At 44.8% G+C, this 25,797-nt stretch overlaps 1 protein-coding gene across 1 annotated transcript in view; it reads right to left on the reverse strand.

Moving 5' to 3' along the window:
• LRRK1 (leucine rich repeat kinase 1) overlaps positions 1–25,797 on the reverse strand; it is a 71,211-nt gene that overhangs the window by 15,783 nt on the left and 29,631 nt on the right. The window contains exons 6-21 of the mRNA XM_033166907.1: positions 25,570–25,718; positions 24,514–24,740; positions 24,062–24,189; positions 22,809–22,972; positions 22,484–22,621; positions 19,334–19,446; positions 19,174–19,250; positions 15,761–15,890; positions 14,319–14,431; positions 12,993–13,207; positions 9,608–9,772; positions 5,788–5,960; positions 4,769–4,889; positions 3,164–3,323; positions 2,067–2,343; positions 1,085–1,256 (exon numbers count right to left, since the gene is read on the reverse strand). Of these exons, the coding sequence (XP_033022798.1) occupies positions 1,085–1,256; positions 2,067–2,343; positions 3,164–3,323; positions 4,769–4,889; positions 5,788–5,960; positions 9,608–9,772; positions 12,993–13,207; positions 14,319–14,431; positions 15,761–15,890; positions 19,174–19,250; positions 19,334–19,446; positions 22,484–22,621; positions 22,809–22,972; positions 24,062–24,189; positions 24,514–24,740; positions 25,570–25,718 (2,522 nt within the window). The remainder of the gene's footprint in view (positions 1–1,084; positions 1,257–2,066; positions 2,344–3,163; positions 3,324–4,768; positions 4,890–5,787; positions 5,961–9,607; positions 9,773–12,992; positions 13,208–14,318; positions 14,432–15,760; positions 15,891–19,173; positions 19,251–19,333; positions 19,447–22,483; positions 22,622–22,808; positions 22,973–24,061; positions 24,190–24,513; positions 24,741–25,569; positions 25,719–25,797) is intronic.

Consider the following 25,797-nt stretch of genomic DNA (forward strand, 5'->3'; position numbering starts at 1 on the left):
AGCTTGCATATCGCAAGGACCCTTCAGGAGACAATGGGACCCCCATTAGGTAGTGTCCTGCTGCCCTGCCTTCCTTTTTTCCCTTTCCCCAGAGGAGGAGAACATAAGAACCTGCTGGATCAGACCAATGGCCCATCTAGTTCAGCATCCTGTTCTCGCACAGCAACCATTCACCTATATAGGGGACACAGTTGAGGAGGGCATAAATGTTGGAAATTTGGGTGCAACTCAGCTTGCAGAACGCATCTTGCAAAGAGTTAAAACAGAGAGTAAGGGATCTCCAGATTCCTAGCCTACCTATGTAGATCTCTCTTTCCTTTGAAATCCAGACTGATATGTTAAAGGATGCATCCTGTATACAACTTCCTCCTCCTCCTCCTCACTCTCCTTTATTAACACCTCAGGATGAGAGGTAATCTTGGGTTTATCCATGAATAATAAAGGAGCAAGCACAACTGCCTTTGTTTTCTCTAGACTAGCCAGCTCAGAACTAGAAACTTTTCTATCCTAGTTACGTGCTTGCTATAATAACTAGCTTGCTTATTTTTCTTTACCAACATCTGCCTGTGTGATTGCAACAGGTAAATTCTACTCCCTAGCCAAATGTACAAGCCATATGCTACATAACAAAGGTCAATAAATCTGTCCCATGGCCTTGACAACACATTTTCCAGAGTTTTCTCTCTGGCAATGGTTTTGCTGATTGCAGCTATTCAACCCATAAAATTGTATTTATTCTATTTTTAAAAAACAACAAAAAACCCCAACTTTCAATGGTGCTTTATGTTTTACAGTGTACACCACCTTGATATTTTATGATACAGTAGTAGAGAAATCCTTTTATACATAAATAAATAAACTCAATACAGTCACTGAGAACTGAGCCCATACCTATTTGTGTGGTCTTACCCTGGGTTCTGTTTCTTGGTCACACTCGAGTGTGACAGAAGCAACATAGCCAAAGAGGAAATGGCAGGTGGGCATTTTAGCAACAAATCTTGTCATGTAAGGTTTCACCGTATACCAGGATTATTTTCTAAGAAGTTTTTTTTTTGTTTTTTGGCTACTGTTTGCATCTACCTACCTGGAGGTCCATCTCTGCCAGACTTATGAGCATCCGGGCTATGAACCTCTGCCAAAAGCCAACAGGAACAAAACTCATCTTGAACACCCTCTGGATGGTGTTGGTTGTCTGGTGGCGGAAGCCATGGATATCGAGGGCTGGCTTGGCAGGAAGCAGGTGGGGAAGGAGGTAACTGAAACCAAACAAAACATTCAGATTCTGAGTTGTGGCTCTCAGAGCAACAAATGCCTTTGGCCTGCCTGATAGAACATATTTGGTTTTGCTGTCAACAGCACAGCCAAAATCATATACCTTTTAAACTTCCGGAGCAGCACAGGGCAGTACGATAGTGTGGCTCTGGGGGCTGCTGCGTTTAAAAATATGCCATGGAAAGAGACAAGCAAGGAACAGACGTAGCTTAGAGGCTTGTGTGTTGGAATGGATTTTGAGTGCCGTAATGATGTGGGATGTTTGCATCGCTAACAAAAAAACGAACTCCCAACCCTCTGCAATGCAAGAATCTCAGCTAAAGCATCCATGATAGGTGGCCATCCAACTGAATCCAAAGGGTTTGGACACAAAAGGGTGCACACTTTGGAGTTTGTTGCGCCAACACCTGCAATGAACACCTAAGGCCACCTTCGCATTATAAAGCATCGTGATAACACTTTACCAACCATGGCTCCCTGCTAAGAATCTTGGGAACTGTAGCTTGTCAAGAGTGCTGAGAGTTGCTAGGAGACCCTCACAGAGCTACAATTCCCAGAGTGGTTTAACCATCAATACCACAGGGAACTCTGGGAACTGCAGCGCTGATTGACAAAATAGGAACATCTATGAGGGCAATAGGGGGCAACTCTTGGAACCCTTGATGAACTACAGTTCCCAGAATTCTTTGGTATCATAATGCTTTAAATGTATGGTGAGGATGTGGCTTGTCTCTGTCTCAGTTTGTTTCCAAATGCCCGAATTAGCCACGCCCTGGCGACAATTACCAGTGTACCTGTTGTTGGCTACCGGCAGTGCAATTTCAAACTTGGCAAGGAACTGGAAATACTGTTCCTCTGTCTGCGTGGTGAACCCCGTCCCGACCAGCAGCATCCGGAGGTCCTCCGCTTTGATCACACCGTTCTTCGCCACCGACTTTGAGCTTTTGATGTTGAAGATCCTTTGCAGGCACTCCGACAGCCAAACCGGGTCAAGGAAATAAAGGTTTCTCAATCCGTGGCTCGTGTCTGGGAAGTGCAGCAGTGTCCCTGTTTCGATCAGGAAATTGATTGCTGGGGAGAAAGGAAGGCGCCAGGTAAGCTATGAGCACAGGAAGGAGGTTTATCAACCTCTCCACTGGGCTGTATTCAACCTATCCGCAAGCTCTGAAAGTCTGATTCTGGAAAATATGAGACATTGGGGGGCTGTAGGAAGGGCTGCAGTTCAGTGTTACGGCATTCACTTTACACACAGAAGTCAATCCCTGACATCTCTTAAGTAGAACTGCCAGACTGTGTAGACCAGGGTTTCCCAAACTTGGGTCTCCAGCTGTTTTTGGACTACAACTCCCATCACCCCTAGCTTTCAGGACCAGTAATCAGGGATGGTGGGAATTGTAGTCCAAAAACAGCTGGAGACCCAAGTTTGGGAATCCCTGATGTAGACTGATGTTCTTCCAATGTTGGGTCCCTAGTTGTTGTTCGCCTACAACTCCCATTACCCCTGACCATTGGGCTGAGGTGGCTGGGAATGATGGAGATTGTAGTCCAGCAGCATCTGGGGACCCAGTGTCAAAGAATGCTGGTGTAGATAATACTGAGCAAGCTCCTATGATTGACATCAATGCAGGGTTTCCAATGATTAGTTAGCCAGCTGACCACGTGAGAAAGCTCTGCTGGGTAAGTAACTGAAGCCACCATGGTTTCTCTACCAACTCTTTGAATGGCTAACAACACTCCTGTGGATTATCTTAGTGGTCAAGCTGGGAAATGTTTCAGGCAGTCCTTTTGTAAATTCAGGGTGATGCATCCTTAAGCAAAGTGTACGCACAAGACATGCATTCACAAATACCGAACATGCTGGTTTCCAATAAGTTACTACATGCAGGCATACCAGATTGCAAGTCCTCATAGTCTTTGATGTCATTGCCTCGAGTGTTCTCTACAATTTGCTCTATTTCCTTGTCTGTTAGATACTGTACGTTGTCATTTTGACTTCTGTTCAGTTGTTCAGCTATGATGGATCCTTGGAGGCTCAAGTAACTCCTTGGGATCTGTTAAATTACATTGAAAATCAATTATGCTCTGAACGCCGTGGCTCTGTTCATTTGTATATACAGTCATACCTCGGGTTACGTGTGCTTCGGGTTGTGTTTTTTCGGGGTGCGAACGGCACCCCAGAATGGATCGGGTCCGTAACCCGAGGTACCACTGTACTATATAGCATTTCATTTATTCATTGGAGGATCCCAACAAACGTTTCTGAAGCAAAATATGCAACTGAGGGGGGAAATGGTGAATAAAGAAGGCATTGTTTTTCATTCTGCCCCACTTTCTTCATCAGCAGCAGTGTTTCCTTTCCACTGTGGTATGCCTTCTGCCAAGAAAACGTTATTCATGTCACTGTCCATTGTGACAAAAATATATTACTTACATTAGTTATGTCATTAAATTATTCTGTCCCAGTCATTACAGCATGATCATATTTGCTGCACTGACTAAATTCTGGATATGGGACGAATAAGTGAACATTGGCAATTTCCGCTGCTCCTTTTGTTGGAATTCCCTGACATGGAGAAGGGATAGAGAAGTTTCCTTCTGCTGCTGTAATTCAATCAGAAACATTCCTGCCCCCATTTCCATGAGAATGAGGTTACACCACAGTTCTGTGCAGAAGTAAATTAATGCATGAGCAGGTCTACGCTGAGCAGCCTGCACCAAGCTACCAACCCTTGCTTCCCCCCACCTCCAATCCGAAAGTCAGTGCATTCAGTGCAAACTTCTGCTGCGAGGAAACCTTCACAGGTATAAGCTGCTGTTTGTGACATTGGAGGTGAAGCTAGAGAGTGCAGCCCCCACTTGGACATATTGCTTCTGAACTGTTAAGTCCAGTCGAATTTGACTAGGGGGTACAGCGCTTATCTTTGCTTTCAGGCAGAGAGAGCTGGCGTTTGTCCGCTGACAGCTTTCCATTGTCCGCTGACATTGTGACGAGTGCCAGAGTGCATGGAAACGCCATTTGCCTTCCCACCACAGTGGTACCTATTTATCTACTCGTGCTGGTATGCTTCCGAACTGCTAAGTTGGCAGGAGCTGGGACAAAAAATCAGGAGCTCACCCCGTCACACAGATTCAAACTGCTGACCTTACGATCAGCAAGCCCTAGAGGCTCAGTGGTTTAGACCGCAGCAGCACCCACGTCCCTGGTATTAAAGAACAGAAGAAGAGTCCTGCTGGATTGGGCCAATGACCCATCTAGTCCAGCATCCTGTTCTCACAGTGGCCAACCAGATGCCTGTCGGAAACCAACAAGCAAGACTCGAGCACAAGACCACTCTCCCCTCCTGTATTTTCCAGCAACTGGTATTCAGAAGCATTACTGCCTCTAGGTATGGAAGCAGAGCACAGCCATCACAGCCAGTAGCTCATAGGGCTCATACGGGAAACCTTTAACCACCCGAAGCTGACGTGGTCTTCTACTGCAGGGAAAGGTACGCACCAATCTCCCGACGAGTCTCTGTGAGCAAATGGAACTCCCAACGTCTTTCATATGGCAAGTGATGGTGTAGATCAGCTGGCGCAGCCTATCCAGGCCTTCCAGAGTCCTGCAGGAGAGCTCACTGCAAAGAGAAAACACGAAGATAAGATATCCTTACTCACCCAAACAGCTGTTTCTCCACACTGCCATTTTTACTATCTGCCTGCCATTCCATTCCACCACTCCCCTTGAAGAGATATGCAGTGGGAGGAGGGCTGCTGAATTCAGGTCACGCTTGCAGGCTTTGCATACACATCTGGTTGGCCATTTTGAGAACAGGGTGTCAATCTAGATGGGCCTTTTGCCTGATCCAGCAGAGCTTGTCTTATGTTCTTAGGAAGTACACGAGGAGATGGCAGCAGAGGATCAGGGCTGCTGGGACTTGACTGGGCTTTAGAAGAAGGTTCTGAAAGAAGCCTCAGTCAAGTTTGGAGGACAATAGTTTGGAGCGGAATTTTCCTAGAGACAGAAGACACAAGTCTTGCTCTATGATGGTGAGTGGGCCATGAAGTTGTACGTTTAAGTGGGAAAGGCATTCCGAGAAAGAAATCAGTCTACACAGGCCACACAAGACGTTGAACCCATTATACAATACAACTGAGTTGCAAAAAAGAAAAAGGGGTTTGGCCAGGGCACTGGTGAGTCTGCAGCAATATATTAACATCAAGAACACCAAGATTTTGTACTGAGGATGCTGTACTTGGGCTGCAAGTATCCCAGCTGGTATGGATTGCTGTTGGACCCAATTCATCTACTGCCTAAGTACAAGAGGCATGGCTGTAACCATGGTAGTATTCTGATTCGGTCTCCAAGTGGCTGGGTTATCAGAGCCAGCATCAATATAGCTGGAAAGAGGTGGCTGGTGAGTCAATGCAATCTGCAACCTTATCCCAATTTATTGGTTTTATATACTAAGCACTGCAAAGAGTTCGCCGCATTTACAATTTGGGGTGGGTGGGAGAATGTGACATTGTACTTACTGTAAGTGTTTCATTGTGATGTCTGGGAAGCCAGTGGCTCTCGGGCCAGAAGGAGATCGACAGAGAGCCAGGACGTACGCTCTCAGGGTGGCGATCCGTTCAACGCGGAATTTAGTTTCGATTAAGTCAAGGTGTGTCCCCACTACCAGCACAACTGAATTTGGAGCCTTGGCCTAGAAAGAAATTTTAATTTTTATTTGGCCCAAGCCTCACTGGGTTCAAATGCAAGGTGACCTGTTTATTGAGCATCCATCCTGAGTCCTTTGCACAAAGCTTCCACGGAAGTTTTATGTCCTCTCCTTTATTGCATATTCATTCCGATTTGTTTGCAGGAGAAAAGTAGCCTTTTTTTGAGGACCAGGGCAGATCCACACTATACAGTGGTACCTCTGGATGCGAACGGGATCCGTTCTGGAGCCCCGTTTGCACCATGAGCAGTCCACATCCTGAGAACCGCGTCTGCGCATGCTCGCCGTGCAATTCGGTGTCTGCACATGTGCGAACCGCCGAACCCGGAAGTAACCCATTCTGGTACTTCCGGGTTCGTAACCTGTGACGAACGCAACAGGCAGCCTTTGTAACACGAAGTACGACTGTATATTTGAAGTTACAGGTGGGTAGCCGTGTTGGTCTGCCATAGTCAAAACAAAATCGAAAATTCTTTCTAGTAGCACCTTAGAGACCAACTGAGTTTGTTCCTGGTATGAGCTTTCGTGTGCATGCACACTTCTTCAGATACACTGAAACAGAAGTCACCAGATCCTTAAATATAGTGGGGGAGTGGGGAGGGGTATTACTCAGAAGGGTGGTGGGGATGGGTGATAGGCTGATAAGTGTGGAAAACCTGTTGACGACTCTAAACAGCTGCAATTAGTCTTGCAGGGAAGGGGTGAGATGGCTAAAGATGGCTTTGTTATGTATAATGAGATAAGAATCCAATGTCTTTGTTCAAACCAGGTTTCTCCATGGTTTTAAGTTTGGTGATTAGTTGCAATTCAGCCACTTCTCTTTCCAGTCTATTTCTGAAATTTCTTTGTATTAAGACAGCTACTTTGAGATCTTTTATAGAGTGTCCTGGGAGATTGAAGTGTTCTCCTACTGGTTTCTCTGTCTTGTGATTCCTGATATCAGATTTATGTCCATTTATCCTTTGGCGTAGGGTTTGGCCTGTTTGTCCAATATAGAGAGCTGAAGGGCACTGTTGGCATTTGATTGCATACACAATGTTGGAAGATGAGCAATTAAATAGTCCTGAGATGGTGTGTTTGATGTTGTTGGGACCAGTAATGGTGTTATCCGGGTTTATGTGGCAGCAAAGTTGGCATCTGGGTTTATTGCAGGCTCTGGTACCAGTGTCCATGTTGAGTCCTGTTTTTGTATTATTGTGGGTGAGGAGCTGTTTGAGATTGGGTGGCTGTTTGTATGCGATGAAGGGTCTTCCTCCCAGAGCTTGAGAAAGAGAACTGTCATTGTCTAGGAGAGGTTGTAGATCTCTGATGATGCGTTGTACTGTTTTAACTTGGGAGCTGTATGTGATGACTAGTGGTGTTCTGTTATTTTCTTTTTTGGGTCTGTCTTGTAGCAAGTTCTCTCTGGGTATCAGTCTGGCTCTGTCGATCTGTTGTTTAACTTCATCAGGTGGATATTTTAGTTCTAAAAAGGATTGCTGTAGATCTCTTAGGTGAGAGTCTCTGTCTGTAGAGTTGGAACAGATGCGGCTGTAACGTAGGGCCTGGCTATATACAATGGATTGTTTGGTATGTTTGGGATGGTAGCTAGAAGCATGTAGATATGTTTGTCGGTCAGTTGGTTTGCGGTATAAGGTGGTGTCTATGTGTCCATCCTGTATTTTTATAGTAGTGTCCAAAAAGTGTATTTCTTCCATAGATTGGTTCATAGTTAGGTTGATGGTGGGGTGAAAGTCATTGAATGTCTTGTGGAAGGTGTCCAGGGTCTGTTGACCATGTGTCCAGATAATAAAAATATCATCAATGTAACGCAGGTACAAGAGAGGTTTGAGTGGGTAGGAGTTTAGGAAACGTTGTTCTAAATCTGCCATGAAGATGTTGGCATACTGTGGGGCCATGCGGGTGCCCATTGCTGTGCCGTTGATCTGAAGGAACAGGTCCTCACCAAATTTGAAGTTGTTGTGGGTAAGGACAAAATGACAGAGTTTCGTAGCAAAGTCTGCTGTGGTTTTATCTGAAATGGTGTTCCTTATAGCTTGTAAACCATCGTTGTGTGGGATGTTGGTATACAGAGATTCCACATCCATAGTGACTAGAATAGTATTGTTAGGAAGGTTATTCAAAGATTGTATTTTTCTCAGAAAATCTGTGGTGTCACGTACGTAGCTGGGAGCACTGATGGCATATGGTTTCAGAACAGAGTCCATATAACCGGAAACCCCCACTGTATATTTGAAGTACATCCAATGCACATTTAAAGCATGTTATCTCCCCCCAAAGCATCATGGGAACTGTAACTCTGTAAGGGGCAAACTACAGCTCCCAGGATCCTTTGGGAGAAGTCACATGCTTTAAATGTGTGTTGGTCGCATAGCTGTCAACCCTCCCTGGTGTTCCCCACTGCTATATACATAGCTGTCAACCCTCCCTGCTGTTTCCCAATGCTATAATAAGGGAATTTCCCGCAAAAAAGGGAAAGGTTGACAGCTATGGTGGATGTACTTTAAATGTATGATGTGGACCTGGCCCTAGTCACTCTCATTGAATTGTCCATAAGACTGGATTACATCCACCAGAACTTGCTCATCCTTGATGCTGTAAGAAATTAGAAGGAAGAGAATAGAAGAAGAGAAGAAGAAGAGTTTGGATTTGATATCCCGCTTTTCACTACCCGAAGGAGTCTCAAAGCGGCTAACAATCTCCTTTCCCTTCCTCCCCCACAACAAACACTCTGTGAGGTGAGTGGGGCTGAGAGACTTCAGAGAAGTGTGACTAGCCCAAGGTCACCCAGCAGCTGCATGTGGAGGAGTGCAGACACGAACCCGGTTCCCCAGATTACGAGTCTGCCGCTCCTAACCACTACACCAAACTGGCTCTCAATAGGACCTCCTGGCTCTACCATTTGCACGCAAATGTTTACAAGAGGAACACTGCCACTCTCAGATGCATTTCTTGTTGACTGAAAGTGTTTAAATACATATTTGTGAAGTAAACAGTTGGCGTACATGAGGTCCAGAGAAAGTCTGTTTTCAGTCCAAAGTGATTAGAATTTCAAGATGGAACAGTAAAAGTGAATGGTGGTTTTAGCCAAGGCTGTGTACACATTAGTGTTTACTTCGGCTTCCAGTGTGCTCCCACTGCTGATGTTTGAAGCAGAGTACAAAATCAATATGTACCCTGAAGTCTTTTGACAAATGTTCTTCCAAGGGTTTCCCCTCAAACCAGCTTCTAACCGATTTCAAAACTTAAGCTGCAGTTAAGCTGAGGTGTGTACATTTCTGATAGCCAGTGTAGATGACAGCACATGCTCAGATGACAAGCTTCACTGAGCTGGACTTTGGGGAAGTTGCATGAGTAGGGAAACAAATCAGGTAATGTGCATCAGGTGAAGACATCTCCACCTCCTCTCTGGCATGTACAGTGACATAAAACATGGGACTTGAAACACAGGGAGAACAGTTTCCTCCACTTTGTTTCAAGTCACCTCACAGCGTTTCAAGCTGCTAATGCGTACACAGCCCCAAAGTCTTATTAATGAAATTCTGACACTAGTCTACCTCCACTGGTACACTGGATTCTCCCTCCAGTACATAAACAGAAGTCCTGCAAAGCAGTAGTGATGCCTTACTCACCTCAATATTTAGCAACCAGAACTGAAGATTTTCAACAGCTTCTTCCCCCAGTGCCAAGTTCCAGACGACGACATACAATGCCTTATCTGTGAAGAAACACTGATTGACTGTCGACATACTGGCAGGGCCTCCAATATCCCAGACGTTAAACTCAACTGAATCAACCTAATTGGACAAAGAGAAACATTGAAAGAGAGAGACAACATCCATAGCGGTTAAAAGTAAATCACATGGAGATAATAGTCAATGCATAATAAACTCGTGCACCGCCCCTCCCTCCCGCAAAGTAGCTTCATAATGTTCGACAGTAGGGTATCAATGGGTATTCATGCTCCAGCTGAAGAAAGAAGGGCTTGTCAAGGGCAGCTATCACTTCCACAGGAAATGTAAGCTAATTGCTCACTGCTAAGGCAGGCGTCATCTGCCGAGACAGGAGAAGAAGCAGTGATCCCGTTCCTTCATTAAATCAATTGGCCCTTTTCTGTCTCTCAAGAGTGCACAACTAATTTTGGCTGGGAAGGGCCCTTCTCCTTTCCTTCATATGCCAGGGGAGAGGAACATTATTGCCATCAACCCACACTCAACCCACTTCCCTCAAACCAACCAGTACATTTTGCAAAAGGACAAAATCTGTTGGTGAAGCGAAGCAGGGCTGCCTAACAGCTGTTCAGATAAAGGTAAAAAGATGCTCAAGGTATGAAAGGAGATGCCTGGAAAAGGAATTTTTACACAGAGAAATATATATTCAGGCTATAATCAGCAATGACCTAGCTTGAGACAAGTTGAACTGATGGCTGCCTAGCCTGAGGAGCGTGCCCAGACTTTAAGATCAGTTTCTGAGGCCCTGCTCCCTGGTCTGTTGACGAGAGATGCTGCAATGAGGGGAACCAGAAGCAAGACTTTATTGGTGCAGTTCCATATCTGTGGAACTCTCCCCCCTTGAAATATACGTGGCTGTATCATTGTCAGTTGTAAAAAATGACTACTTGAGTCATACGGCACTTTAATCTGCATTGTATTAACTGCTGGCCCTGTTCATTTTTGAGAGATGCAATGTGGTTTCCATTTGAGGATGTTATACATTATTATGGTTTATTGTGGAATTTCATACACTCTGCTGTGAGGGCACCTGTGCTCTGAAAGGTGTTTTCTTTTGACATCTTAATCTAAATATAAATAAATACATAAACCAAATTAATTTCCATCTGGATGCCCAGATTCTGGACTGGCTTCAAGTCAGAGCTGGCCCTAAGCTTGCAGCGATGACATCATCACCATGCTGCAGGGCCGAGAGGCCTCAAAGGCCGAGCCCAATTCATAGTGGATCCAGATGACAGGACTAAGGGTCCAATCCAAAATGCCCCAGAGCAGCAATTCTATGTCCAGCAAAACGAGTCTTTTTTCCATGTGTGTACACTCACACATGGAACAATGAGGAAAAAAGCAGATACAGATCTTCTCTTTTTCTCCAGGCCTGTTTGTCTTCCATGTTGAGGGGGAGAGGGCAGAACAAGTGTGCCAACTCCATCTCTACTGCCATCCTTACTGCCCTCTGTGAGTAGCAGTAGTAGGAGTAGTAGTAAAAGAGTTTGGATTTGATATCCCGCTTTATCACTACCCGAAGGAGTCTCAAAGCGGCTAACATTCTCCTTTCCCTTCCTCCCCCACAACAAACACTCTGTGAGGTGAGTGAGGCTGAGAGACTTCAAAGAAGTGTGACTAGCCCAAGGTCACCCAGCAGCTGCATGTGGAGGAGCGGAGACGCGAACCCGGTTCCCCAGATTATGAGTCTACCGCTCTTAACCACTACACCACACTGGCTCTCAGAAGAATAACCTGAGCCATGGAACCCTCTTAAAGTGTTTGCCTTCAGGGTCAGTTCAATACAAGAAAGGGAAAAGTGGGGATGATAATGATAATGATGATGGTAATAATATTAATTTATTTATACCCAGCCCATCTGGCTGGGTTTCCCCAGCCACTCTGGGCAGCTCCTGACAGAATATTAATATTATTAATAATAAAATGATACATCAAATATTAAAAACTTTCCTAAAAAGGGTGGCCTTCAGTTGTCTTCTAAAAGTCAGGTAGTTGTTGTATCTCCTTGACATCTGATGAGAGGGCGTTCCACAGGGTGGGCGCCACTACTGAGAAGGCCCTCTGCTTGGTTCACTTTGACTTCAGTTCTCGCAGTGAGGTAACCGCCAGAAGGCCCTCGGAGCTGGACCTCAGTGTCCGGGCTGAACGATGGGGTTGGAGACACTCCTTCAGGTATACTGGGATGAGTGCATTAACTCCATTTAATGCCATCCCCATCACCCTCCACAAATTTGAGAGCAACAGGGAGTGTGGCAGAGGGCCCAGCTAGCATGCTTGTCCCTGTTCTCCCCCTCACATTTTGACTTGACCCAGAAAACAACTGCCCTGAATACGGCATCCCTCCCTCATAGTGCTAGAATATGTGTGTGTTTGTGTTTGTGACCCAACGAAATTGATTGGCAATGGATTTGGAGTGGACAAAAGCAAGTGCTTCTTCACACAACACGTTCTTAATTTACGGAATTCAGTGCCAGAATATGTGGTAATGGTAACTGGCTTAGGCAGCTTTAAAGGTTGCAGACACAGGGAAACAAATCAGGTAATAAGCACCAGGTGAAGACATCCCTGCCTCTTTATGGGGGTTGGACCAAGTCAAGGAGGATAGGACTCTCAAATCAGCTATTGGCCTAGAGGGCTACACAGAACCTCCACATTCAGAGACAGTATCACTGAATAACAGTTGCTGGAAAGGCAACAGAAAAGGAAGCCGGAAGCCACGTTGATCTTTGTGGAAAACATAGTTTTTAAAATTAAAGAATGCAATTTCTTCTTTCGTTGGGGCAAAAACGCTGCTGATATCATGGCATCACAGTGGGGTACCCAAAGGAGCATTCAAAACATTTTAAAATGTTTTAAAATTACAATTTTGGGGGGTATCTTGGGACGCCACAAACATGTGTTTGGAGGGGTGCATATGTCCTGTATACCAGTTCCCTGCCATCTATCTACAGTCGTACCTTGGTTTTCAAACACCTTGGGAGTCGAACGCTTTGGCTCTCAGACAATTGAAAACTGGAAGTGATTGTTCTGGTTTTTGAATGTTCTTTGGAACCTGAACATCCGATGTGGCTTCTGTGGCTTCCGATTGGCTGCAGGAGCATCCTGCAGCCAATCGGAAGCTGCGCCTTTGTTCCCAAATGTTTTGGAAATCGAATGGACTTCCGGAACGGATTCTGTTCGACTTCCAAAGCACCACCATATTTGGTTTGTCACTTTGACAAGTAGGAAGCCTTGTCCTGCCCTGCCTTGAGCTTGACACTCCAAGTCTAAGCTTTGTATTTACCTTTGATTTGAGTCCAGCCGGTCTCTGAAGCTCCCACTTTGTGGTCTGGATGGTGCCATCGCTGGGTGTCGAATGGGAAGCTTTCCCCGTCTGCAGGATCTCAATCAGTGTGGACTTGCCCTGGCGCGGAGGACCCACCACAATCATTTTCATTAGGTTGCATTTCTCTGCTTTGCGTAGCTGGGCTCGCAAGTAAGCTAAAATGGTCTTGGGGCCTAGCAAGTGAAGGGATGGAAAAACTGCTTAACTGATCACAGCAGTATAAGAGGAATTTGCAAGGATTGCTTTAACACACCTTGAATTAAAGAGCATGGGTGTGGACAACAATTCCCAATTCAAATAGTCAAAACAAAATAAATAAAAAATCCTTCCAGTAGCACCTTAGAGACCAACTAAGTTTGTTATTGGTATGAGCTTTCATGTGCATGCACACTTCTTCAGATACATTTCTTCAAACAGAAATGTTTTTAATGAGGAAGCAAATAGCCTTTGGGGCTGATTACGCTGGACTAAAATGATGGGGGTGGGAGGGAAATCTCAAGTAGATGCTCTAACATGACCTATGAACATGAATGTGTACTTAATTCACCCAGGCCTAGGAACTGTAATTTCTAATTGTGGACTTATTTATAAAATATTTTTATGCTGCCACACAGGGGTGGGGGAGAAATTTGATTTAGTTCACATTTAAATGCAAATCTATCAAATGCATACTTTCCGAAACAACATGAGATCCAATACACAGCCATCCTTCAAAACCCACACTTATTCAAATTTTGCAATGCAGCTCTCCAAACAAAATAATGCGTACAAAAATGGATATATTAGGTACATGTGCGCGTAAAAGAGATTTCAGTGAAAGCAACATTCAAAAATGCATTACATCAGGAGAAACTGTTTTGAAAGAAATGTGTACGTTAGTTCATACCACAGTCTCCTCCGTCACCATATCGCTGATATGTCACTTTTTAAAACACTTTCACAGAAATAGACAAAAGATAACAGTGCAAAATAAAACATCCATAACCACACCAGCAGCATCCCTAAAAGTGCTCCTGCATGTGTGACACAAAATATGTGCAACACAAAAGGGACCTTTATGAACTACCACAGGACAGAAAAAGGTTGCCCCGAGAACAAACTGATCAAGCCGAATTTGGATTGCATGGAAAGGTTTACAATTCCACTTTGTAACAACTGCAGCCTGGACAGATTCCACCCTGTTTTCTCCACCATTCAATAATAAATTCACCCAGGCTGGGTTTGGATTCTCTCTGTGTTCAAACAGCTGATATTAATAAAACCACAGGGAGGAAGCAGACTCACCCTCTTTTCTGATCTCTGCAGGGAGGTTGCCAATATTTAGCTCTTCAATATCCAGCTGCCAAAGATTAACCAGTTGGCCAAGTTCAGGAGGAAGTTCTTGTATGCCGGTGTTACTGCGCAAAAAAATAAACACACCCACCCGCCAATCAACAGCCTTCCTTGAGAGGGGTATCTACATGATGGTGGCCACCAAATTTTGACGAATGCAAACATTTGAGGTGAAACGCGAAGGGCTCCAGCTTGGGTGTAAACCTTTAAAGAATCCCATTAAGAAAGAAGTGACCGAACTAATGAAATTTCTTGGGGTTTGTGGGCCACACAGAAAGCCTTAATGTAAAAGTGTTGGCCAAGCTGTGCTGCAGTTATCACCTGCCCCTTGCCAAACTCGGGATGTCCTGTTAAGTTTGAGGCAGGTGAGGAAATATCTGGAGGAATGGGCAAAACCGAGAATTACAACCCATTTTCACCTAAAAGTGAAATTATGTTTGCTTTACATCCCACCCTTCCACCAATGAGCCAAAAGTGGCACAAGTAGTTCTCCTTCACTCAGTTTTATTCTTTTTACCTCACAACAAATCTATCAGGCAGGTTAGGCCTGGCCCATGGTCAGATTCTGATTGGCCCAAGGTCACTCAGTGAGCTTCATGGCTGAGGGCTGAGTTGAACCTGTGAGTCCCCAGTCCTAGAGTTGTTGGAGGCCCTTGTTCCCCCTCACAAGAACTACAGTTCCCAGGGTGGTTTAATAACTAATCCCTCGCCACATGGAACTCTAGGAACTGTAGCTCTGCAAGGGGAACAGGGGCCTTCTAACTACTCCCAGAATCATAAAATTATAGGGTTGGAAGGGACCACGTAAGTCACCTAGTCCAACACCCTACAATGCAGAAATCTTTTTTGCCCAACATGAGGCATGAACCCACTCCCCTGAGATTAAGAGTCTCATGCTCTACCGACTGAGCTCTCAGCACCTTTAACAAACCACAGCTCCCAGATTTCTTTAGGGGAAGCCATGACTATTCAAAATGGTATCATAGCCCTTTAAATGTTCCGTGTGAATTAAACCCTAGTCAGACACGCTGACTAATGGGCGGGCAATCTTTTTTCTTTTTGCAGAGTGCTGCAATCCCCCTCAGAGATAATCTGTCAAGGGCCAGAGATGTGCAAGGCCAGGGGGGGGGGGAAGTGGGCAAAGTCAGCCCTTTTCCTCTCTCTCCTCCAGCAGTCAGTCAGATATCTCCTAAACTGGTCACTGGCAGAGGGCATTTGAAATTAGACCAAGAGGCACAAGCTGAGGGGTGCAGGTTGTGCCCCTGTGCTCTAGCCGGTGCACCATACTGCCTCTGCAGAGCACACAGGGAGGATCAGATGAAACATTCAAGGATTGTCAAGGGATAGCAGCAAGACCAGCCACCTTTCCCACAGTTTGCGATATCTGAACTTACTTTCCCAAGTAAAGCTCTGATAAGCCTTTCAGAAGGCAGATCGACTGCGGAACGGAGTCTAGATGGTTGTCATTGAGACACAAGACTTCCAGAGACTCGCACAGGAATTCAGGAAACTCCAAGTTGCAACCTGGGGGGGGGGGGGGAGCCGAACGACAAGCAAATATGGAAGATGAATGCAGAAGTATGAAGTCGCGGGCAGTTTGTTTGTTTAACAGAATTTTATTTAGCCAACAGAATTTGCATGCTGCTCAGCTGTATAAATGTCTAAGAGGTTGATGTAAACTAAAACAGAATACCTGGGTGGTATTCAATTAAGTTCTACTCCAGAGCAGCCCACTGAAATTAATGAACACATAGCTAAATTAGGGCCATTCATTTCAGTAGGTCGACACTGAGTAAAACTTAGTTGAATACTATCCACTGAAATTGTTGACAAAAGCTGAGAGTTAAAAACAAGTTAACTTTTTTGTGCTATATATATATAAAAACCAGCAGTTTAAAATATATGCATAATAAAATTACATATTGAAATACTTATCATCTTTACAGATCTGGGTAGACAAAAATGGATTTTAGCAGGCTCCAGAAACAGTACAGCAAATTGTTTGAACTGCCATAAGGCACCTTCCTATGTTATTTATTTATTTGTCAATCATAGTGTTCATTACAGTTGACTGACCAATAAACAAAGCGCAAAACATACAGGGCTGTATTGACGGGAATGCGAAGTTAACATCACTTAACAGCACACTTGTTCCTCTGGTGAAATGTTTTGCACTGGTGGAACGATGTAGCACAAGCGAATACATAAGCAGGTGATGGGTAACTTCACTGCACAATAGACTGTTCTGTTTGCTGTGCCACGAGTTTGTTTTTACCAGCAAAACCGATGTGACGGATTCATCTGTTGTGCAACAGTAAAACTGACACGTTTTGCCTTTGCACCTAGTGAGTTGCATCCAATGCAAAATGCACTCACTGTGGACACACTGAAATTAATGAATGCCACCTACTTGGGCCTATTAATTTCAGTGGGTCTACTCTTGAGTAAAATTCAGCTGGTTACAACCCTAAATCAGAATGTCAGTAGCACTAATTAATTACCGACACTGACAAGGTAGGAACTAATTTATCATAACTGGTCTGAGAGAGATGACATGTTGCCTCAGATATGTTGCCACCTGTTCGGTAATAGATCAGTCCTCTCAAGGAAGATATACAAGAGGACATTTATGGAAAGACCAGGAAACTGCCTCAAGAGAGGATAAACGATGCATTCTCTAACCCCTTGATAAAAATCTACAGTAGGAGAACACAGGAGAGCCTGTTCCAACCTCCGAATGCTTACAAGAACATCACACATTTTTATGGCAGTCTTCTTCCACTGACAAGGCTCCCTGAGCAACTTAAGTCAGATGAATAGAAACAACAGCAAATCATTAGTAGTGAATGTGGGCTTTAAAATGGCCTATTTAAAGAGGTGGAGACAATGACAGATCGCCTTGCTGTCGTTTTCTCCCCTTGCTTACAGGGCAGTTGATTTTACATGCCTCTGGGTTGAATCCAACCAAGGCCCCATCTGCGCTATGCATTTAAAGCAGCTACGGCCCTTTTCAGACAGAGAGGACTTGGCCACTGTACTCCACGCTCTGGTAATTTCCAGACTGGATTACTGCAATGCACTCTACGTGGGGCTGCCCCTTGAAGACGACTTGGAAAAATACACCTGTCAGATTACTGGCTGGAGTTCCATCTAGATCTCATATAACCCCGTATTAAAACAGCTGCACTGATTGTCAGTTTGTTTCTGGGCCCAAATCAAGGTGCTCATGTTGGTGTTTTTAAAGCCCTTAACAACTCCGGTCCCAAATACCAGAAAGACCACCTCCTTCCCTACAAAGGCTCTCAGGTGCTAAGGTTGGCAGACAGTGGCCTCTTGCTCATTCCACTGCTCTCAGAAGCTTGAGGTGCGTGCATGCGGACTGGGAGAGGGTGTTCCCTGTGGCAGCTCCTAAGTTGTGGAACTCCTTTGCCACCGAAGTGCTTCCGACACCTTCAGCTTATAACTTCCAGCGAATGCTCTAGAGTTGCCCAGGGGTGGCCAACTCCCAAGAGACTGCAATCAACTCACAGAGCTGAAAACTGGCAGTGATCTACCCCTTTTTGGGGTTTGGATCAAAGTTGTTGAGCTTTTTTTTTAGGAAGGAAAACCCTGTTTTAGGGGGTTCCGGTCTTTTTTTAGGGAGGAGGGAAGCCCTGTTTTTTAGGGGTCCAGGTCAGAGTTTTTGAGCTTTTTTAGGGAGGAAGAAAGCCCCATTTTTGGGGGTGCAGGGCTTCTTTGGGGGGAGCCAGTGATCTACCAGTCATCACAATCTACCTGTTGGCTGTGCCTGCTCTAGATGTACCTCTTTCCCCTGACTTTTGATACCTGAGGTGTATATTTTAAGGACCCACCTTATTCCTGTGTTTTGAAAGGTGTTTTAAACTGTCTTTTAATGGTTGCAATCCACCCTGGGACTTCAGGGTGTAGGCAGGGGAAGCTGGTTAAAGGTCCTGAATTTTTTAAAGGAGATCCCTATTCTCCTCTCAGAGATACCATTCCCAGAGTTCCCTGGGAAGAGGGAACAGCAGTTCTGTGACGGGAATAGGGGTCTCCTAACAACCCCTGGCCTCTTTAAGATACTTCCCAGGATCCCAGGATCCTTTAGGGGAAGCCATGACTGCTTAAAGTGGTGTAATACTGCTTTTAAATGTGTGGTGCAGATGGGGTCTCAGTCGATGCACAAGAGGAGTGACTTGCACAATTGAACTTCCTTCCCTCTCCTCCTACCGTGTGCCTTCACAACTGCTCCGAGGAACTAGGGAAATCAGCAGAGCAGATTCCCCACCCCGCTTTTGGAGGATGTAGCCTTTCTCAACCTTGGGTCCCCAGATGCTTTTGGCCTACAACTCCCATCATCCCTGACCACTGGTCCTGCTATCTAGGGATGATGGGAGTTGTAGGCCAAAAACATCTGGGGACCCAAGGTTGAGAAAGGCTGATGTAGGGGATAATCATAAGAGTTGGCAGGGACCCTGAGGATCATCCAGTCCAATCCCCTGAAAAAGCAGGAATATGCAGTTGTCCCATACAGGGATTGAACTTGCAACCTTGGTATTATCAGCACCATGCTCTAAACAACTGAGCTATACAGGCAGGATGGAGTGGTGCAAGCAGAAGTCATTCTGCTCATTCAACGACTTAGTTGGACACAATTCTCTGTGAGCAGAGGAAGGGCAATGATGAAGAGAAGAATAGCGATGGTAATAATTTGCATCACTGGATCCTTCTTGCCATGACCAACGGATTGCAACCAGCCCTCCCCTCCTCATAAGCTCCCGCCCAGCCCTTCATTCCCCGCATTCCATACCTGAATCGGTGCCAGAACGTGCTCTGCTCCTTGTAGTGAAAAATGAAATCCGCTTAGTTCTGCACCCTTCGCCAGCTCTGTAGGCAAATGCAAACGAAGACTAATGAAACAGAGAGCCCTCTTCCGTGGGACTGCTCCAAAACCAACATGAAGAACTCACTTTCCAAGCTGGTTCCTCGAGAGATCAAGCGATTTCAGCTGCCTGCAAGTCCACTTCTCCGGAGAAGGTAATGTGACTAAGCGGTTTCCTGAGAGTTTCAAGGACACCAGTGCCTGAAAGAGGAAGCGACAGTTTTGAGGGGTCAATAATGGATAATCGGTTAAAAGTTCCAGTAGTTTCACATAACAAAGGTAGAGCTGAAAGTTATCAATAACAACAAAACAAAAACAACAACAACAAATGAAACTTTTTTTGAGCTTATCTGGAACCATTGCAGGAATCTCAGTCCACTCCTGGAGACTATTTGGCAAAATGGACTATCTGATCTTGCCATCCAAGATCTGAAGAAGTGTGCATGCACATGAAAGCTCATACCAAGAACAAACTTAGTTGGTCTCTAAGGTGCTACTGGAAGCAATTTTTTTTTATTTTTTATTTTGTTTCATCCAAGATGCGTGGGTGTTGAAGGAAGCAACAGACTTCACCATGGCTTAGCTCATCCACTTCCTCCTTCCACCAAGTTTAAATAACAGTAGACTTCCATTCTATGTTAAGCAAGCTGAAATCTTGCCAGAGAGAGCTTTCTGAGGGAAAACTGTCAGAAAATTTCACGTCTTCCCCTCTTTCCAAATATTTCACTCCAGAATTTGCCTCTCACAAAAAGAATGGAGAATTTTGGAAGGCCATCACAGCCAATGATCAGGAATAATGGGAGTTGTAATTCAACATCTGGAGGGCTACCACTTATTTATATGGTATGGTATGGTGTTTTACGGAATGACCTGAGCATAAAACAGAGAAGGGGCGGAATGACCCCTGCCCCAAAAAAGAGCAGAACCCTTAGGGTTCATTTTGGTTAGGCATATGGACTAAGCTATACCAGTGTCACAGGGTTGTTGCTTTGCAATGGGAATTAGGAAACCCATATTCTAGTTCAACAATAGGTTAACTTGTGCTTGAACTACAAGTTTCTCAGGAAATTCAAATTTCATTTCACTGCTGTCAACATCTGCCCCTGAACCATTGATTTCATAGGTCTTTTCGTCTACAGAATGACCCTATATTTTTGGTCAGCAGCAAAGAATATCTCTGGGGAAGAGCCATAGCATAGCTTAATGCTATGAAAAGAAACGGTCTTAGGTTCAATCCTTTGCGCTTCCAGCTAGGGCTGGGAAGGACTCCTGGGAGAAACACCATGAGAGCTGCTGCTAGACAGTGTCAACAACATTGACCTAGATGGCCTGCCTCAGTTTAAGGCAACTTCCTATATGAACGGTATACGCTAGTCATATCAGACTCATGATTTTCCTGGATCCCCAGCTGGTGAGACACTGCAAGCTTGCCAGGGACTCTGGTTTCTAAATTACTGCGATTCTTGTTGCGCTGCATTGTACCAATAGCATAATGTATGACAGCATAGCAAGAGTGGTGGTAAGCCCAGGAAAAGATGCCACAGCAGCACCACCTAGTGTTCCAAAGGCTGGACTGGCATGCGCCTTCCTAGCCATGTATTTGATTCTTTAAGGGAAACAAAGCCATGTTTATAAAAACTGCTCAGATCCTATGCTGTCTAATGCTCAGGAATTTAAAGCCAGTTTACGCAGCCAACTTCAGCCCCCACATCCCATTATTTACTTGAATGTAATGTGCACCTTTTTTGGCCAAATTATGTCGTGAAATTTAGGTGCACATTTGATGGCACATTAGACTCACGTAAATACGGTCGTCATATCAGACTCATGATTTCCCTGGATCACTAGCAGGAAAGTATGGGGTTAAGTGGAAATTATGGTTGTTGGAGAATTTGGACGAAAACAGAAGTGAACATTGTTTGCTTGTTTGGCCCACATCTGAGGTGGAAATCAGGCCAGAGAATATCAACTGGTATTTGCTGTTGTTGTTTTTCAGTCTGTAAACAATCCACAATCAATGACTCCCCCCCTTTAAATGTGTTTCCTTTGCGTTGAAACGAATGGTGTGGAAATAATGACCTCCTTAATTAAGTTACCGGGTAAATCTCTAACTTACATGATTTACGTTAAATAGTGGAAAGCAAGATGGAAAAAAAAATGTACTCTTTGGCAGAGATCAAACTGCAGTGGAATGCAAACAGCACTGATTGTGACAAAAGCAGCTGCCTTCTGACATCCTTGCTGGAAATACAGGCATATACTGGACCATGCTGAGAGGGCGTAGTTTCCCCCCACATCAGCAACACACAAGGGCTGCAGCCGCCACAAATACCACAAGTGACTTCACCATTTCTTGTTCCAGAGTGGACTATTCAATCCCAATTAGCAATTAATTCCCCCAAAGGACAGCTGGGAGCCGAATGGAACAATGCTGTCTGAAAGGGGTCTGAGAACACACACACAAAAAAACCTCCTGCAAGTATTCATTTCTTACATTTCTATACTGCCCACTTTCTAGGGAGGTGTACATGCTCCTCCCTTCACCTGGTTTTATCCTGTGAGGCAGGTGAGACCGAAAGATAAGGAGTGGTCCAAGGTCGCCTCTGGGTTGAGGCCCTGATTTTGGTTCTTCCCATTCCTAGCCTAATTTTCTGAGGGCTGGCTAACCCATGGTCTTCCTGCTGTTGCCAAACTACAACTCCCATCATTCCTGACAGGGCTGATAGGAGCTAGAGTACAGCTCAAGTTTGAGGGCCACAGTTTAGCTCAGGGGTCAGCGAACTTTTTCAGCAGTTCAGCAACTGTCCCTCAGACCTTGTGGGGGGCCGGAATATATTTTGAAAAAAAATATGAACAAATTCCTATGCCCCACAAATAACCCAGAGATGCATTTTAAATAAAAGCACACATTCCGCGGGCCGAATTTAGAAAGCGATTGGGCTGCATCCAGCCCCCAGGCCTTAGTTTGGGGACCCCTGGTTTAGCTACCTCTGCTCCAATTGCTAACTCCGCACTCGTTCTCTATAACTACTACACTGGTATTGTGGCTTTAGCAAGCTAGATTTTGTAGCCGGTTCAAAAGGTCTGTTTGGAATCCTAGCATGCAGCACACCCTTTCGACTGAATTCCATCTAGGTTCCTCTGCCCCTCTAGGGACGCAAAAGTAATTGGGGAAGTGATTATATCTACATTTACTCTCTGAAATAAAGAAGGCGACCAAAAGCATAGTGACACTTACTTCGAGCTGGAAGAGACACTGGGGAACTTCTTTCAGAGAATTATCAGAAAAATCCACTTCCCTGAGATGATTTTTCCAGAAAACGGCCAAAGTATCTGGGAGGAATTCGATTGCATTTCTAGCGGCTTTGCAGCATTTCTAGAATTGAGAGGGAAAAGAAAGTCTGTATGTGGACAGAAATCCCCAAGGCATTATCTACTCTTCAAGGAAGCTCACTGGGCAGAATCCCAATTCTAGCCCAAGATACGTGGCATCCCTCAGCTATGCCAAGCAATTCACACGCCATCTTACCGAGGCCTCTGCCTTGACTGCAGTTCAGACTTACCAAGGGACAGGCCCAAGGCTGAGGAAACACCTTCAGGTTATTCCTGGATGCATTCAGGACATTCAAGGATTTCAAACAGTGGAGAAAGAGGGTGGGCAGCTCTGACAACCTATTGTCAGAGATGTCCAGCTCCTGCAGCTTCCTTAATCCAATCCAGTTAACTGCTAAAAAAGAAGAAGAAGAAAAAGAAGAATCAGAGGAGGGTGATGATGATGATGAAAGGAAGATTTTATTAGAAGTTCTTAATTGTCATAAGCGGGTAGTGAAATTTTTCATTTTCTTTATTTCAAATTATCTGTATCCTGATTTTCAGACAACTGGTGTCTACTAAAAGCAGCATGTGTCAGTAAAAAATAAATAAATGAGACTAGCTATGCCATCAGGCTTACAAAACTAAAGGAAAATAAGACAGGATAAACAAAAGGAGTGGAGAGAGAAATTAAACTAAAAGGAGGTTGGTAGCCTGCAAGGAATTGAGGGACAAGGAGAAACATCTCCATTGCACTGTACTATATAGCACAAGACTGGGGCTGAATTACTGGTGCTTTGGGGCTAGATCATAAAATCCCCTATGAAGTAAGGCTCTGGTGTTTGGGACTATTTAAGAGAAAAGGCAACTAAGCAGTGACATGAAAGAAGTTTATAAAGTAGCACGGAGAAAGCAGATAGGGAGCTGTTCTGCCTCTTTTAGAACAATAGACACTGGAAGCCGAATATTGGAAGGTTCAGGTCAGAAAAAGGAAACGATTTATTCACACAGTGCATAGTTAAAACTATGGAACTCTCTCCTGCAGGAGGCAGTGATGAGCACCAACTTAGATGGTTTTAAAAGAGGACTGAGGATAAGACTATCAGTGGCTACTAGCCATGACAGAGGCTATGCTCTGCCTCCATGATTGGGGGTAGTAATGCTGATGAACAGAAGCCACAGGAGGAGCGAGTGCTCTTGTGTCTGGGTCCTGCTTGGGGGCTTCGCACAGGCATCTAATCAGCCGCTTGTCCTGATCCTGCAAGCTTGTCATATGTTCTTATGAGAAGCAGGAGAACACACAGCACAGTAGGGTATATGGCAGAGGACTCTTGGCAAGAGATTGGCAGTTCAGCAGTCACCCTGCACAGGTAGTTCTGGCTAGACAGTTTTGTCACAAATCTACAAGGTTTGGTGAGAATGGTAGCAAGGCTTACTGGTTCCCACCCACTGGCTAGGCAGATTGCACAGGCTAACCAGAAATTCCTAGCTAAGATGCACCCACCATTCTCCGCATCTAATAACTTTTCGAGATAATTTTTGGAAGCCACAAGCCTTTGGAGTCTGGAAAGGTGCAGGAATCCAGAAGGAAGAATAAGGAACCTGTTGCTGGAAATGTCGATCTCAAGCAACCTGTGGATTTAAATAAACAAAAAAGATAAATCTGCTATATATTTTGGAAAGTTGTTTGTCTGTTTGATATGAATTAGGACTGCACTGATTTCAACCACTGATTTCAAGGCTGCATTTTAGTTTGGTTTCTTAAGATTTACCAAGCTACCAGAAGGCATACCCGAGATCATGTGGTCCGTTTCATTATATGTGGGACCAAGAAATGTTACTGGACTCCAGATCCTATCAGTCCCATCTAGGAAGGCTATTGTCAAGGATGATAAGAGCTGGAGTCCCATAGCAGCGGGAGGGATACAGGTTCCCCAACCAAAACATGGTACATACTTTGTGCAGATGATTCCATCTGAAGAATGTACGTCAGGCAGTTCGTTTAACCGGTTCTCAGCAAGGTTTAGTCTCTGGAGGTTTATCAGCCCCCAAGGAATAACAGATGGGAGGGAGGTCAAGCAGTTGGCAGAGAGGTCCAACTCAGTTATCTGGTGGGAAATGTCTATCAGCCATTCAAGATCCACCCAAGGAAGCCCAAGGTTCGACCAGTTCACAGAAAGAGCCTGAATGTGAAAGAAAGGTGAAGGTTTTAATGGGAATCATCAATGACTCTGACTGCAAAGTATAAAATGTTGAATCTCTGGGATGCGCCCAGGCCGTTCAGCTGCTTGGTTAAGCTAGGAAGGTAAGAATGCTGAAACTTTGCTCCAACCATCGTAATCAGCGCTGTTTTCATGCTGCTCTAGTTTGGTCCCCAACAACCACTAAGTTCCTTGTCTCATGGTTCTGCTATTTAACTTATGAAACTGTATGTGGAAATCACATTCGTTTCAGTGCAAAGGAAATAACAAAACAATGCAAAGAACACAATTATTACTTGTAGACTTAAAAATGTGAACAAATGCCAATTGAATACACTTGACTAAATTTCTGCTCTGGACCACAGACGGACATGCAAAGTGATTGCTCTCAGCTTCACAATCGCCAGTAGGGAGATGGATGCTCACCATGGCAAACATTGGCCACAAGTGCTGGGGCTGATGGGAGTTGTAATTCAGCAACATCTAGAGGCCCAAAGGTTCCCTATACCTGCTCAAGCCAGCCAGCCAGCCAGCCTGCCTGCCCAAGCTGCAAGCCTTAATGGAGGCCAGGGAAAGTCATCTGACTCATTCCAGCTTATCAGGACAAAAATAGGCCTATCATGGGGCATCGTGACTGATCTACTGTGCGCTCAAGTCTTCACGCTGTGTTAAAGCAATGAATTCAAGAGACATTTTTTGGGGGGGAGGGGAAGTATGGAGTGTATCTGAGGCCAGAAAGGCACGCTATTAGCATTACCAAGTGGAAGTCACTTAGTTCCCCTTGTCGTGTGATATGCAAACACCTACTCACTGTCTTTGCTGGGGCATTCCCAGGTAACTTGATTGTTTCTACAAAATATTTACGAAGAACTTGTTTGCTTGTGCTGGGGCAGTCCACCAGGACGTAGGAAGAAAAGAAGGATCCATTCTCAAGCAAGAAGGCAGCAACCTTTTCATGTCCTAGCAAAGAAGATGGAAGGGAAGAAAATAAACACCCGTGTGCACATTTTGTCATGAGACAAAGGTTCTTGAGAGCAGA

The sequence above is a fragment of the Lacerta agilis genome, chromosome 13 (assembly GCF_009819535.1).
Source record: "Lacerta agilis isolate rLacAgi1 chromosome 13, rLacAgi1.pri, whole genome shotgun sequence".
Taxonomy (NCBI): Eukaryota; Metazoa; Chordata; class Lepidosauria; order Squamata; family Lacertidae; genus Lacerta; species Lacerta agilis.